The 16,950-nt window shown below is 39.8% G+C and overlaps 1 protein-coding gene across 1 annotated transcript; it reads right to left on the bottom strand.

Moving 5' to 3' along the window:
- Positions 1 to 5,152: 5,152 nt before the first annotated feature.
- Positions 5,153 to 16,673, bottom strand: cwf19l2 (CWF19 like cell cycle control factor 2). Its single transcript, XM_089014477.1, has 19 exons — positions 16,540 to 16,673; positions 15,915 to 16,025; positions 15,691 to 15,813; positions 15,357 to 15,473; positions 15,070 to 15,189; positions 14,590 to 14,683; positions 13,933 to 14,048; positions 13,328 to 13,772; positions 12,980 to 13,187; positions 12,539 to 12,644; positions 11,382 to 11,483; positions 10,673 to 10,792; positions 10,145 to 10,282; positions 8,048 to 8,260; positions 7,625 to 7,741; positions 7,380 to 7,535; positions 7,210 to 7,290; positions 6,921 to 7,022; positions 5,153 to 6,691 (listed from the first exon to the last, which is right to left on the bottom strand). Exons 1-19 carry the CDS (start codon positions 16,630 to 16,632, stop codon positions 6,551 to 6,553), a joined length of 2,703 nt encoding a protein of 900 aa, XP_088870603.1. The 5' UTR covers positions 16,633 to 16,673; the 3' UTR covers positions 5,153 to 6,550.
- Between the last annotated feature and the right edge of the window lie 277 nt (positions 16,674 to 16,950).

The raw sequence follows: 16,950 nt of genomic DNA, 5'->3' as shown, positions 1-16,950 counted from the left end.
CCACGAAAAACACACAAATGCGAAGTTGTGCACTTGTCACGAATATAATTGCCTTGTAGGACAACTAAATGTCATTATTTTTGATTGGCATAAGCCAAGGGTGTCAAACTCATTTTTTTGCTGCAGATAACATTGTAGTTACAGTTTCCTGTCGGGGCTGTTATGAATTTGGGGAAGCCATTAGAAAGTTTGATCCTCTCCACATATTACATATTGAGTGCACAACAAATTAATAACTAGTTTTTTAATTTGAAGTAAAAAATAATGACCGTTATTGTGGTTTAGATACAACAATTGGGAATTTAAGTTTGGACTTTAGCAAGCATCATGGAATTTCACAAATTTGATTTGCTTTTGCGGGCAGGATAAAATGATGTGGCAGGCCAGATTCGGGCCCCGAGCCTTCACTTTGACACCGTGGCATACACACAACCAGTAGACCAGTACCCTTCCCCATAACATTTTATAAGTTTCGAATCATAACGGCCTTTATATAAAGAGGTGGGGTACTCCACAGTATGCCTCCATGATCCAGCCCAAGATTTTGTTCTGACAGTCAAGTGAACAATATAGAGGTGGGGTGAATTCACCAGATGAACACTATCGGTGCTCGTAGAACAAATTGAAAAGAAAATGTTTAACTTGACTTACACTTCAAAGCCTTTTTTTCCTCCTTGCATTACTTTTATTCTTTAAGTGGTTCTATAATCAAAATGTTTATATTTTCACATACACATAAAATTCTGAGGTAACACAGTAGGTATAGCTCTGCTTAACTAAGATGGCCATGGATGCAAAGCAAGATTGATGCTAGGCTAAGGGTTACAGTTCCATGGTCAGCACTAATTGGCCTTTGGATCGTCAAGGTCAGGTCTTATGACAACAATAGAGATGACCTGATTGAATACATACAGGATCCTTGAGCAGGGATTTGACAAGCAAGTGCATATTCAGGGCTGACCTCAAACTCTTTGACAGGTCGGAGACATTCTTAAAGGACAACCAACGTCTCCGGACAAGTTGTGTCCATAATTTGTAAAATGGCTTCAAATGACTTCTACTGAGCGTATTTTAATAAGATTCCACCGCATATAGCTATATTTTACGTTTTAAGACTCACGCTGAATATTCAGGAAGTCTTGTTTTTGAGTTGGTGACGAGTCCGTACGTGACGTCACGAAAGGACCGCCCTTGACCGTAAAAAAGACGCATTGTAGCGGTCCTTCCATCACATGAATGTATTTTCCTGGGCTTGTTTGGTCTGGGGACCTCATGTTGCACCCAAAAGCCGCCAGAAGGCAAGAAGAAGGCGTCCAAGCGCCATATAAGGAATTTATCAGCCTGTGGAAACGGAGGTGGCCACAGGAGGTGGCCATTTTGTGCCTCTTTTTTGGGGTGAGAGATTTTCCCCCAATGTTGCCTCAAAATGCCTCAAAAATAAATTATTTAATCAATTGCAAACATGTATGCTTTCCTCTTCAGAATTATTTGAATCATATTCATAAGTGGATGTGTAACAAGAAAGCATATTCTCAGAATCTGAAGCCATTGTTTTGATTCACAAGCAATGCAAGACGTCTTGGCGTGACGTCATGAACTGGGGGCGGGACTTTCTGAAAATGCCCAATTTGCAGCTCAATTTTTTTGCAGATTTTGGACACTTTAAGTCATTTTTATTGGTGTTTTGCATTTGAATAAAAACATCATACTGCGTATTTTGGGTATTTTAGATGCTATAAAACGTTTTTCTCGTGTCAGTTAAAAAACAAAAAAGTGACGTCGGTTGTCCTTTAAAGTGAAACGGCTGATTATCATATCGGCTCCAGAACGTATCTGCAAGTACAGTGGGACCTTGGCTTACAAACTTGACAGTGTAAGGCGAAAAGTGTGTATCCCGAAAATTAATTTCCCATAGGGAACCATTAAAATGAGAATAATGCGTTCCCAGGTCCCCACAAAACATAATTTTCTACTTTCTAATTTTCTAAGCCTTAAAACTACACAAAATATACCTTATTTTATGTATAATAAATGTTCTATAGTATTATAATTAAAGAAATAAACTTTACTGTACAATAGTCATTTTATTTACCTTTGTGATGGTCGTTAATGGCTTGATGGAATGGAGTGTCCGGTTTCCTCAGCATTAAACACTTGATGAGGAACGTAGCCTTCTTCTTCCACCATCTTGAGGAATGATTACTTGTAGGTGCTTTTTCTGTATTTTAACTGTTTTCTATCCATTTTCTCACTATTCTCACACTTTTGTTTTTTTGTTTCAAGCTCTGTCATCTCCCTTTCGAGTGTGTGTTTTCTCACTGTCTCTTTAATGTTTAACCCCCCCCCCCCCCCACTGCTGGGTTCTTGACCAATCACGTGGCTTTAACCGAAGACGCCATTTTGTTTTTTGGAGAACGGCCTGACTCTCTCTCTGTCTGTAACCCGATCCCCCACTGCTGCGTTCTTGACCAATCACGTGGCTTTAACCGAAGACTGGGGGCGGGGAATAGAGGACAAAAACGGTGGCCACCATTTTCTTGTTAGAGAACGGGCTCGTTCGTGAACGACACAACACTCATTGTGGCAGCTCCGTGTGTATCCCGAAAAATAGTTTGTCTGCCAAGGTAAAATTTGCATAAATGTAACGTTCGTAAACCGAAAAGTTTGTAAGCCAAGGGGTTCGTAAACCGAGGTCTCACTGTACATCCGTCACCATGATAACTGGGCAGAATCAATTTACTGATGAGGCTCATGGAATACAGTTTAAAGGAAACAAAGTTGTTGTTTTGTTGTTGTTGTTGTTTATTTAACCAAATATATTTATTTATCGTGGCTATGCCATTTCTTGCTTGGTTATTTTCCTTGGTAAGAAGTGAGGAACGCTTGTAACCATTGATCCAATCAGTGTGCTAAATATAAGAATTAGTTTTTAGGAAGCCAGCAGTACATCCACAAACAGTTCCACAAATACGTACAGCAACTGAGCATTATCTGATTATTCCAATTCATACTTGTGACGTCCTCAACGCAAGCAGTAATATGGCCTTATGGGGAGGTAGCGAATAAACTGGAAGTCATTGTGAACGCTTTCCACCTATCAGAGAACACGAGGATTCTCGTGTTAGGCACTCATCACAACCACGACCTTGACCTCAACTGGCAGAGCATGTCTGCTCATTACGAGCACCCTAAGGGACGAGCAAGTGCAGAGGAGCAGGAACAAGACGTGATGCATCATTGGTGCACGTACACACCCGCACACAACCTGGTGTAATTTCCTGGAGGTACTTATTCATTTGACTCTTTGATGCTGTATGAATTCAGCACACACCTCACACTACAGTATATTGACCCTGCACATTCTCACGCACGCACACACACGCACAGATGCACTTTTCTTTTTCCTTATCTGGTCACTTGCTCTTTGCAATCAAGTAGCCACAAATCATTAATAACACAGGCTTTTAATAACGCCAACTCGACAATGGAATAAATCATGTTGCAGAGAAGATAAGCCTGCTAGCTGACGTGAGCTGGCAGTCGGCCATCTATAGATGAGCGCAGACAGGGCAATAGCTCAATAAGTGGGCTATTGTGAAATTAGAGAGGAAGGGCATTTCTGGCTGTTGTGGTCTCATTCAATAGCAAGATATGACTTCAATGGTAGATTTGAATAACTATATTATGCATGGAAGGATTGTGCCACTTTGGAATATCGCATGGTGTTTTAGATTGAAGCTAGACAGCATTTTAAACTATCCACAGTTTGTGTGTTTACAACAAAGAACGAGTAAGTTCATAAGAGTGCCTGGGGAGATACATATAGGACAAAAATGCTTCAATACAATTATCACTTCTGCCACCGGTTGCATTGAATCATTCTTACAGAACATGGCACAAAAGAGTTACTGAAGTGGAGAGCGGAACATCTCTATGATTGCAACCTATCGTTGACGCAGATCCCCTGATATGAGAAGGCAGTAAATCAGAGGGTCAAGAATTGCTTCCACTATTCCAACAGTCTTAACAGGCGGAAGTCCAACTGCAGAGCTTATTGCTCCCCTAATAAAGTGTAATTTTTTGAACATGTACGGGTGGTTATTACAAACAACAGAGAATGAACAGTGAACATCGAGGTGGTTGTCCACAATGACTTAGCCAATATTTATGCAATAAATAAAGATGTATCATATAATTTTACTTAACAGGTCCAAAAATAGATATTTTTATTCGTGTATGGTGGTAACAAAAGGCAACCACAATATCTGAAAGTTTTTATTACGATGAACTGCAGTTCAATTATCTTGTGTATCAGTAGCATGAAACATGTTGTTAAATCAATATGTGGCAATGAGCTCCTTTTAAAGACATGCTTCCCTCGTAGTAGACCTCAATCTATGCACATTATCGTCTATTTTTCCGTCAAGTGAACTTTATGGTGATAGATTGGCTCTGCGTGTCTAATAAAAAATGTCAGTGCAGTCTGGGCGTTTCCAAAACATCACAGGCAGGGAGGGAGGACTGAGCAGGGAAGGCTGTCTTGGTTATAAATCTCCAGACAGCTGAATTGGTCATGACTGCATATTACTTTGAGTCTATCTGCTACTATTAGCAATAATTCTTCTTTGGCACCTGCACAGCATACACGTAGATAAGTATGAAAGTTGGAAATGTGTTGTGATTGAGGAAGGCTTTTGTCCTTTTTGCAACGGGCTGCTCATTTGTAACCATTTTGCATTTGCATTATCACCATGCAAGTACATTACACAAAATTTGGGGCGACTGGCTTTTACACCAGGTGGGAGGAATCCACAATGAGCTAACACGATTGACCTGGGAGGAGGTATGTTCTCTGACTACTTGGATGTAATTGCACAGTATTGTGCACTTGAGTGGCATACAAAGTTAACGCTTGATTACGAATGGCAAAGGCTGTGGATAATGTGAAATCTGTACCTCAAGGACTATGTTGTTGGATTACAATGAAATGATTATTTTCCGTGAGACCAATAATTACATCTGTAATACTTGCCTACAAGAAATGTGTTCTCTGTTTCATTTTGTATCCTTGACGGCAACGATTTCCCTATTACACTTGAGAAAGTTCCTGTAATGTTCGCCTTTTTATATTTTGAAGTTTTTTTTGTGGAAAAAAAAAAAAAAAAAAAAAAAAAAAAAAAAAAAAAAAACAACAAAAGCAAAATGTCAAGTAAATTTGCTCTTGGTGCTGTGAGCGATTTACCAAGCCAGGTTACTTTTCCGGGCAGCACAGAGTTCAACTGGGTAGCATGTCCACCTCACATTACAAGAATCGGAAAGAGGTCCATGGTTCTTCTCCGGGTTCCTCCCACATTCACTCTAAATTAATTCTAAGTTTATTTGTGAGTGTTAATGGTTATTCATTTATTCATAATGGTATATCATCATATTAAAGGCTTTCTTATCTTATTTTATCTTTATTATTTATTATTTTATCTTGCAATTGACTGGCAACTAGTTCAGGGTGCATCGCTTGGTGCACGGCAGCCAAATCGAACCAAGTTTCACAACCCCACAGATTGATGTTGGAGCCTCAGATGTCTGGAAAAAAATCTCAGTTATAGATTTGTATTATGTAACCTTATGCAGCAAAAGGAGACTTTTCTGGTATATACACTGTATAAATCCATAGCTGCACATTAACATGCAGAGGATCCGACAATGCAATGTGAACTGCGGCGACTTTGCAGTGATGGGCTCATCAAAAAGGCAAGAGTATGCTGTGTGAATGAAATGATGAGGACGCATTTGAGGGCAAGGTGGCTGATTACTTCTAAGAGGAGATGATGGGATTGGGAGGCTGTGGCGTGCCTTTCTGCTAGAAGGCTGTCATGACACTGCAACCTCTAACAATTAAGTGACAGCTGCACATGATCGTGAGGCCAAAGTAACAATGAAAACCCAAGGCAAAATTACATGTAGCTGGGAACGGTGCAATCCCAAAATTGGATGTGCATTTGATCAGTCATCACAAACCCAATTCTAATTAAGTTGGGACATTGTGTTCAAGATAAAAACAGAATACGATGAGAGCTGGCCAGCAGTTAGCTCGAGGTGGTTGTATTTTTTTTCAGAATATGCCGCAAAGCTGATGTATGGGTAGGTAGTTTGTTTATTTATTTATTTTTACGCTGGGTGCCTTAAAAAAACACGTTAAACAGGAAAAAAATCTTGCTTGGTCCATGATCCATATTTCTTTTTTTTTGTAAAAACAATAGCACAAGAAAAAAACAACAGTGGCAAATGGCCTATTTGCATTCTGCTGATATCAAGCAGGCATTTTATCTGTTCATGTATATTTCAGTAAAACTGTTTGATGTTGTGGAGAAAATATCATAATTTACATTTATAAATGCAATAATGTCTGCACATGATGCACAAAAGATTTACTCCACCAGTGTGTGTTTGTGTGTGTGTGAGGGGGGGGGGGGGTGTCCGTGTGTGTGTGTGTGTGTGTGTGTGCGTGTCTGTCTGTCTGCGTGGGGGGAGGGGGGGGGTGAAATATGTCCTGCTAGACCTCACTCTTGGTACAATCGTACTGTTTCCACCATTGGGCAAATTGCAGGACTTTCTTTCTCTGGTCATCAAAGTTTTCACGTATAAACTTCCTCCAAAGCCTTGGCTCTAAGTCCATCATACCTCCAACGACTTCCTGTAATGGTAGTGGGAAGGCTGGTTAATCATAATGAAACACTATCTTTTCAAGTACAGGAAGCGTGACTTCATTTTTGTTGCAGTCCATTTCAGAAATATTTTGAAACAATGTGATGTGTGCCAATCTTCCACAAATGGCTTTAGCAGTTCATTTTTTTTCCACTCGGTGTTTGAAGAAAAAAAAGAGAATGACAGACACACTGTGAAATGTGAATGGATAAGCTGACCTTGCCGAAGTAATGTGGGAACTTCTGTTCATTTTCAATGACATGAGCAAACCCTCCCTGGAGTCCAAAGTCTACAGCGAAGTAGGGCAGCCCTCGGGGAACCTGTAGCACACAAACAATTAACCAGGCGTAAAGCCATTCATAACAGAGGACAGAGGAATGAAGAGGTAGCTAGGAGGGAGAGGCCAAAACCATGGAGCACGAACGACAATATATTGACTATTTAAATTTGCATGTTGGTTTTATAATTGGGCACTGTGAAGGCAAACAAACAGGCAAAAAAACTTACAGATTTGCGGATGTTTTTCAAAGAAAGGTCAACAATCTTCTTGTTCATGGCCCATTCTTCATCAGACTCCATGATCGCTTTCTGGAGGGAAGGGGAGAGGAGATTTGGTGCTCTTAAGAGGATATCTGAATGTTGCATGGCCAAAATGACACAACCATTAACCCGCATACCTTAAAATATATAGGTGCCATATCACCCAGCTCCCGTGGAAGTGGGATACACTCCAAGACCATGTGCTGTCTCTTGCGTGGGTTCATATGAGTCTCCATGAACACGCAGTCCAGCTCCTGAGACTCAAACATACGCACTAAGCTGCGCCGGAACATCTGTATAAGTGAAGATGGAAGTGAAGTCAGTCAAATGTGAGCAAGGGGTTGGACACCCGTAGAGTACAACAGTCAACAGATTGGTCCACCTGTATTTCTGACCAGATTTCCTCATCCAATGTGGTGGCGGAACAGTGATGCTGGAGGGGACAGATCAGACAATGGCCATTTGTCATGGACACTCCTGCAGGTAGACTTAGGTATACCTAGATGGAGAACAACACACATACAAAAGGACATTGCAGGGGCTGTCCAAGGGCACGTTTGTACTAACCACTACTTCACCGTGAATATTTTTTAATACAAAAATTAGCATATCCCCAAATAGAATATGCAATACAATAAATCCTGATTGTATATTCTTACGTAGACCACACATGGTACTATAATTTTCCTCTCAGTAGGAAAAACATTGGCAACGCTATGGTCAGTGATTTTAATCGGACAGCAATTTTATTAATTATCACGATTGTGAATTCCAAAAGACCAAACATATATGCACAGTTGATTACCTTACTCCCTATGGCCACTATGAGGTGCTTTTGAAGCTCCTGGCTGCTGAAACAGTGTCGGCATTTCTCCATGGAGGTCGCCAGCCTCCTACTCTCTTCAGTGGCGCGCTTCCTCAGCCTTTCCTCTTCCCTCTCTGCACCCTCTTTGTGCGCCGCACTTGACACAAACATGTCATCCAGAGTGTAGTTGTCACCGTCCGTCTTTCCCATCATCTGGATGATGGATTGGAACACAATTAATGGTGGCAGCGGCATGCAAGTGTCATGGAGAAAGATGTATAGTTGTAACTGAGACTGGATTTAATTTTTGACATGATATGCAGGATATGTCAGCAGATGATTATTGACCCTTTGATTGTAATGTAACAGCTTGTAAATGTTGACACTATGTTATCGTGGTCTATGGACAAGTTGAAGGACACAGTACCGACTCAGCCGTTAAATCACAGTCTTGTCGCCAGGGTGACGAGGAAACAGATTACTACAGTGTGTGTGTGTCAGAACGAGAGAGAGAGAGAGAGAGAGAGAGAGAGAGAGAGAGAGAGAGAGAGAGAGAGAGAGAGAGAGAGAGAGAGAGAGAGAGAGAGAGAGAGAGAGAGAGAGAGAGAGAGAGAGAGAGAGAGTTGTGTAGCAGGAGTTTTGTGTAGCAGGAGTTTTGTGTCTGGCATGAAATGAACACATTTATTTATGATTGACATTTATTTATGATTGAGTTTGGATTTGAAAACTCGTTTAAGTAACTGTGGTAAATACAAATATGCATTGTCAATTAATAATAATAATAATGTTAAAAACTTACAACACAACATTAACATTTAAAACAAACAAGGTTCATACATTACATACAATTATAAACAGTAACAGAGGATGAGTATCACATAAGAGGATTTTGTAAAAGAACAACACTATTGTTAAGCACTAAAGTAGGAGATCTTGTGTTGCCATGACAATTGCTGAGGTACTACTCTCCATGTATATGCCAGTCTGCCATCATAACTATCTTGAAGTGTTTCTTTTATGGTAAGATGACAATGTATTATAAAAGATTATTGAAAGGCATACAAGCTAAATGTTGAAAGCAAACACGAAGCTGTAGCATACATTGACTAAAAGAGATTGTCTCACATCTCATGTCCCACATCAATCCGCTTCAATTCCAAGCCGCGACAGAAGAAGCGGCATGTCATTGGCAAGCTGCCAGACGCAATTACCGTATTTTTCGGTGTCTAAGGTGCACCCCCAATGAAATGTTGAAACTTTTTCCATATATGAGGCAATGTAGGGAAAGAGATGCCCATTTCACGGTAAGATCAGAGCATTGTCATCAAATGGTGAGTATAGTTTTTGCTTTTTTGAATGTTGCCGCGCCGATGACCATTTTGTTTTTGGGAGCCTTTTACTGAGCGAGTTGCTTGTTCTGTAGCCACAAAGGGACATAAGTCTTCTTGTGCCGGTCCCTAGCCCGGATAAATACAGAGGGTTGTGTCAGGAAGGGCATCCAACGTAAAAGCTTGGCCAAAACAAACATGCGGATCAAACCTCTAAAGATGGAGGACACTGATTTGCTGTGGCGACCCCTTGAAGGGAAAAGCCGAAAGGAAAAGAAGAAGATTGAAAGGCATACACAGCTGTATATTTTGGTAAGGTATTCCATATTGTACACTGCATTTTATATACATTTTGTCAATGCATTTCTTTTTTGGGCTGTGAAGTATTTCCATTATTTTAATCAAGTAATATTTCCGATCACTATTCATCATCAATTAGGGGACTTTTTTTAATAAAATTAACAAAAAAGCAAAATAAATTGTTTGGTAAAAATGAGTTGACAGATTTGGAAAAGAATAGTTGGAACAAAAGTAATATTCACCCACAATCAGAAATCTATGATTGTGCTTACAAGCTATATTTATAGAAGCCCTGCCGTAGTAACTGTGGGAATATTTATAATGTCATCATTTGTCGTTGCCAGTTGGGCGTACATTTTTATATGCATGTATGTGCAATGGATATTCCTATGAACCAACACATACAGAGCTTTCGAGTGAGATCAATGTGAGGGCACTGCACGAAGGGTGATAAAACTGCTTTCTTTACCTTGGCAGCCATTCGAGAGTAGAGGCCGTTTTGATCTTGCGCTGAGCCCATCTTCTCCCTCCTGACCATCTCCTTTAGACCCACACTGTCATCATCCTGGAAGTACCTCACCCGTTGCCCATCAACATGAGTCTCAATCTGGACAGAGAATGTGTGTATTCTGTTAGGAAATTCACCCCACTGGCATCATGTTTACATTACAATATAGTGGCTATTAATACCGGCAAACAAAAAAAGATCACATTCTGATTAAACAACTCATTCAATCCGTACAACAACTTTTTTTTAATCAATTTGCCGATTGAAATAAATTCAAATGACAAAAAAACATTACAAAGTCCCTTGAGACTGTAGATCCAAAAGAAACAATGAAATAAGAATTGCGTATTAATAAAAATCATTCCCTCCTAAAAAGGCCATTAACACAAAATAAAATGTCATAGGTGTGAGTGTGTGCGGGGGTGGGTGGGGGGGTGTGAAGATATTATATTTGGCAACAGTTAGATTTCCATCAAGGGTATCCCTTACCGCCTTCTTCTTCCGACGTCCTCCATGAGGCTCCTGAGGTCCTGACAGGGCCTTGAGGGGCCAGGCCTGACCAGCCTGATCAGTTCTGAATAATAGGACCTCTTGTACTTCACGAGACACCTTAGAACCGCAGAAAAGATTTCTTTATTTTATTTTCTCATCCTGAATTCACTTACCAAAGAGTTGCAACATGCTTATGCTCAATAAAGATTGGGCACAGAGAAAGTGTGTGGACTAAAATATATTTTTCTTATTTAATCGTGTATGGATATTTACCTGAAGCTGGATTCTCTACAGAAAATGTACTACAGTAAAGTCTTGTTATATCGATATCGGTTATATCGATAGTACTGCTTATTACGATACTATTTCTATGAACGCAAGGAGAAAATTTACATGCCGCAGGATCGGATATATCGATAGTCCGGTTATATCGATATTTTTTCCGACTCCCGAGAATATCGATATAACGAGACTTTACTGTATTTATAACATTTTAAAAATTATTTAATGAGTAAGACTTCACAAGATAGCTGTTATGTATTTTGTTTAATTTTCAATTTACATTCTGCCGTAGAATATGGGATGTGTACAAGCGGACGTGCCTGTGAGCGTGACTCTTTTTTGAACATTGTGCTACCCCTATTCAACAAACAAACAAAATAAAACAAAAAATAGGTAAGGATGAATAAATGTGGTATATTCAAACCTGGTTTGATTGTGATGTTTCATGAGGTTTCTTTCGTGCGACATGGCTCTCTTTGGCTTTGTGAGCTGCATCCAACTGGGCCTTTAGCTTCTCAACCATGGCCTGAAACAGTCACAGAAATATATTTATATTCATTCATAATTATATTCATATAAAGTCCAAGATGACGGCTGGGTAGGCAGCCGTCAGCTCTCACAAGCCTTGCTTTTGTTCTTGTTTTTGTGTTTACTATTGTCACTTTGTGTTGTTGTTCATTGTATGAAAAGGATACTGATTGTTTTTCAGCCTTTTTGACCATGACATTCATCAAGGAGGAGACTGTGTTGAGCGGTTGCGCGTTTTCGGGAGCACGAATATGCCAGCACCGTTTTCGATTGGGACGAATGTGGGTGTCCTTGGACTGTCATCGCTGGACAGCTCTGGGGCGCTAGTGCTTTTTTGCGCCTGTAATCTAATGCGCATGTGGAACTGTCGTGACTTGGAATTGAAGCGGATTTATGTGGGACAGGAAATGTAAGACCGTTTCTTTTCGTCAATGGATGCTACAGCTTCATGTTTGCTTTCAACATTTAGCTTGTAGCAGATGTGCACATTTTACCATGACGTCCCTGATCCGCTGGTGAAAAGGATGCTTTGACCCTCTCCTCGTTCATCTCGAACTGCTCCATACAACAAAGAGGTTAACGAAAGTGCTTGAGATTGAATCACTGCATCTTTTGTGTTGTCATATTATTATTATTTTTTTGTTCGGTTGATTTCAAGATGGTGCCGCGAGAGTGGCTATCTTTCCAGCAGCTCCTGTATTATGTTTTTCTACTTCCTTTAATTTATTTCATAACGTTGCTGATGTGAAATGTAAATTTCTCCACGGCGAGATTAATAAAGGCTAATCCAATCCAATGCAATCCATTCACGAGTTGTTGTAACTGGACATTTGTGAGCATCAAGGATTGTCCGTAATGAACACCAGGTTCAAACATGAAGACCCAAATGACTTGAGGGTGATTCATTAATTCTGTTAATCACAAATTTAAATGATACCACTCATAAGGAGCAATGGAGGAAATGCCATTGTCCATGTGTTGATTTTGAGTCATTTGACCAAGATTTGTAGGGTATATTAACATTCTCGAAATTAATTCAAGTGGCTGACTTACTGTGTTACCCATGATCTCAGCCTTCACCATTTTGGCGCCCAGTTTGTTCATCTCTTCCTCAGAGAGAAGTGGGACCTCTTCCTCCTCTGCATCACTGTTACTCTCACTTGGAGCAAGCATAAAAACCAAAAGGCAACAATTAGGCCAAAATACATGTATATACTGATCTATATACACAGTATATCAATCTCCCTATCTATATACAGTAAAGTCTCGTTATATCGATATCGGATATATCGATAGTCCCGGTTATATCGATACTATTTCTATGCACGCACGGAGAAAATTACATGCAAACAGGGTCGGATATATCGATAGTCCCGGTTATATCGATATTTTTTCGGACTCCCTTGAATATCGATACAACGAGACTTTACTGTATGTCATCATTTAGCGGTGCAAAATAAAACAGTAAATGTTAAACCCAAAAAAATATCTGACTTGGATTTTGTCGTTGCAGCAGCTACGTCATCACAAGGAGCAGGGGTGAGCTTTGCAGGATCTCGTACTTCCTTAGCGGGTTCATGACCACCACTCTTTTTCCAGCCCATAGTACTTGTTCGGGGAGCAGAATCTTCATCATCTGATGTGGGTTTTAAGAACTTTGATGATGAAGATGCTCTCGGATGAGGAAGAGGAAGCTCTGGAGCTGCACAGAAAATGCAAACAAAAAAGAAAACTGAAACTCTGAAAGCAAATTGTGCATGTTTTTTTGCCACTGCCCAACACTTATGCTGTGTTACAATTTGCAAGCCTTTTGTATTGTCGTTAAAAAATATATTTACTTACTTTTGCTGTCATCTTCTGTGGGCTTAAGAAAACGGCCTTTCGGTGACCTAAGAGAGGAAGAGCGTTGACTCTTTTTTTCAAGTGAGGAAGTAAGACTGGGCCTCTCTCTCTCTGTGTTTCTCTTTCTCTCTTCATTTATTTCCTTCTCTCTCCACCGGCCCTGGTATCTGTCTTTGTCCTTGTATGTTTTTTTTTCACAGTCTTCATTTCTGTCATGTTCTCTGTTCCTTCTTCTGTCAGAATATCTCTCTTGGGAAGAAGGTGATGAGTCTCTTGCGTAGTTCCTCCACTGATCTCTCTCCATCTCATCTCCCCTTTTCCGCCACCTCTCTCTGCTCTCCTTTCCTTCCAACTGTCTGCCGTTCAACATATTCTCCCCTTCACCTCTACTTTTATAGGCAGCTTTTTCTGCTTCAGCAAGTCTCTCCTGGAATACCTTCATTGACTGCAAAATAAACAACATATGAAAAGTTGGAATATTTGAATATGGTGAGCAGGATGCCTGTTTGTGTGAGCATCATCTTGTCAGCCACAATAAACGTGTTAGCTTCTGTATGATCTCCCTGTGTGTATTTAAAAAGTCTGCCAGTAAGCGCTGATCTTACTCCATATCTGTCTGCCACCACATCATCCAGGCTGCGCTGCTCTCTCTCTGCCTGCTCCTTCATCCTCTGGTAGTTCTTCCTCAGCCAGCTCAGACCGCCATCATTCACCACCAAACCTGTAGCAAGATTTACTTTGAGGTTATGTCTCCCATTGACATAAAGGCACTTTTCTTTTTTGGAAACATTTTCATTTTTGTCATGTTGTGCTTGAATGTCATTTAAACACAATTTATACCTCATGTGGTGGTAGTTAATTTTGCTAAAATAATTGGACAAACACGACAGTTAGATTAAAATTCAGAACATATTAGACATCCATATGGTACCATATCTGTTGTCTTTTCACAATATTTTGAAGTATATATTGAACGAATTTAGAACTTAACTGTCACAAATTGTAACACAAATAGTAAGGTGTCCCTAATGTATTTTTGGAATAGGAAATTCAATTGTAGGTTTGGTCAACGTATGGCCCAATCTGACTCACCGAACATTTAGATAATCAAGAACCAATAACATTTGATACACTTAATAAAATAAAGAGTGAGCATATTTAATATGTTTGATTCATTTATATATATATTTTCAATCTCAACTTTGTTTTGTTTTTCCTTTTCACTGTTTTTGTAAAATTTGAAATTTTGAGACCAATTTTACCTTTTTTTGCAGTATTACCAGCCACCTCCTCTGGGGGCAGACCGGTTCCACCATCTTTCCAGTACGGGTTCAGTTCCAATTTGAGCAAGCCTGCCTAAAAATAAACACAAAATTAATGTTTTACCACATTAAGGAACGGTATCGATTCCCATTACCTATTGTCCTCAATTTTATTTTCAGCAATCATTCAAAAATTGTGCCAGAAAGTTATTCTTTGAACAAGTGGCACCTCACCCAGGTTACTTTGGCTATAGAGTGGAACTACACCATTGACTGGTAATCACAGGCCACAAATAGGGAGTTGCATTGAATTATTGTACTGTTAGTGTTTTAGTGCATTGGACACATTAATTTGTGAGGATGGCAACCAGAAAGTATAGAAAATTAAGACTATATGTTAGCCGTGTAGATAGGACAGTATGTGCTTTTGTGCATCAGACAGGTGAATAAAAAGCATGGCAATTCAAACATTCTACACACTTGTTCAATAGCCTGAGCTTTGGCCCTCTCCTCCTCTTTCTGTCGGTCTTTCTCAGCTCTGTTCTCCGCTACGGAAGTTGTTTTCATGGCCAAAAAGTCAAAGGTCATCCATTCATCACGCTACAGGAAAGAGGTACATATTATATCTCGGTATCAATGGATGGGCGAAACAAACAAATTTTAAAATTTTCTTGAAATGCACATGTAATTGTTCAGATTCATTTGAAATTATCGATTAAAATGAAACATATCCTTCAGTGGCGTTGGGAGCAAAATAGAAACAGTACTTTGACATTTTGAGTCGAGTCGCCATTGTTCTCAGGAGACTTGGACTTCTCTGAAACTTTCCAGGCTTTAGCAGGTTGTGGCTGAGGCTCAGCTTCAACCCACTCTTCAGCGGAGTCCTGAGAAACACAGCACAATAAGATAAAGACAAAAAAAATAATGTAAACATTGTAACAAAAACATTGTTGAAAAGTACTGCCTATTTTTCATTTAATAAAAAAAACTGGAAATGAAAGACACACACATAATCGATCAAGTGGTCAGCAGAATATTGTACTTCCAACCATGACATTTTTTTCTGACTCCCAATACATTACTACTGATGAATCAACTCACATTCGAACTGTCACCTGAGACATCTGAGGCTTCAGTCTCCTTTTCTTTCTTGGCCTTCTTTTTCTTCTCTTTCTTCTTTTTAGATTTCCTCTCTTTCTTCTTTTTTGTTTTAACAGTAATTTCCTGGTTGGGAAAATGGAGGTGAGAAATTTGTCAGTGGTTTTTGTTGACATTAACACAAATTACAACATTTATTTCTCCTCGATTTTTCTAACAAGCCGTACGTTCTCTATTTCCTTTAATCTGTCTGTGACCTCAGGGAGCATCCAAGAGTCTTCCCCTCTCTGCCTCTTCAGCTCCTTCCTTCTTTCCTCTCGCTCATATTGTTGCTTGGCCTAAACAGTGTGGGGTGAAACAGAATAGACAAAAGCGATTTAAAAAAAGACAGTAAATTAGAACAAACATAAGAAAATAAGCGAATATTAAAAATACATATTACATACACATGTATATGTACATATATATATTAAAAATAAGCGAATATCTTTTAATTTCATCAGAGCAAAACACAAATGAGAAGGAATGATAATGTGTTGAAAACACTGATGGTTGCAGATGCATAATAGGTTCTGTGCAGATAGCACTGTAAACTGCTTAAAATCAAGTAGATAAGAGGCACATGTACACGACGGACCTGCCGCAGACTAGCCATAAAAAAAATCGGGTAAACAGAGCTGGCGTGTCCTATCAGCTATGCCCGTGTTTGGTCAGTTTTGTCAATAATCGATGACAACATTAGCCTACAGTTAGCTTATATGAGGGCCGGAATGTTAGCTTTGACGCGAGTTGAATTCGGTTTAATATACATGTATGCATACATATATAAAGTTTACTGTTGTTAGAATGTACCCTTTCAAGCGCGTCTTGTCGTGCCTGTCGTTTAATGTCCTTGCGATCGGCTATGGTGCTTGAACTCTCAAAAGAAACTGAGTGCGCCGCCATGACAGATGACAGTGCCGTAAGTGAGTTCAGTCATGTCGTAAATTGCTTACGGCCTTTGGATGTGCTTTGTGGCTACTCTCGTGGGTAATTGTAACGGCAATGTCAGGCATGAATTCCTGAAAACAAACCTGGTGGCCCGGTGATCAGTGTCTTCTCACAATTTAAGGCTATCGCATATGCAGGTACTTTGATTATTTTTTTCGAAAGTGCATTCTATCAAATTCGTAGCCCTCCACATTAATCAGTCGCGAAGAAGGACCTCTTAGTTTCATAAAGGTTGGCTGGCCCTGCTTCAAAGACTTTGGGCATAAAAGCTTA

The sequence above is a fragment of the Hippocampus bargibanti genome, linkage group LG14 (assembly GCF_051943395.1).
Source record: "Hippocampus bargibanti isolate YZ-2025 linkage group LG14, ASM5194339v1, whole genome shotgun sequence".
Classification (NCBI taxonomy): Eukaryota; Metazoa; Chordata; class Actinopteri; order Syngnathiformes; family Syngnathidae; genus Hippocampus; species Hippocampus bargibanti.
Note: the sequence above shows the minus strand (reverse complement) of the source record. Positions and strands in the feature narration are given on the sequence as shown.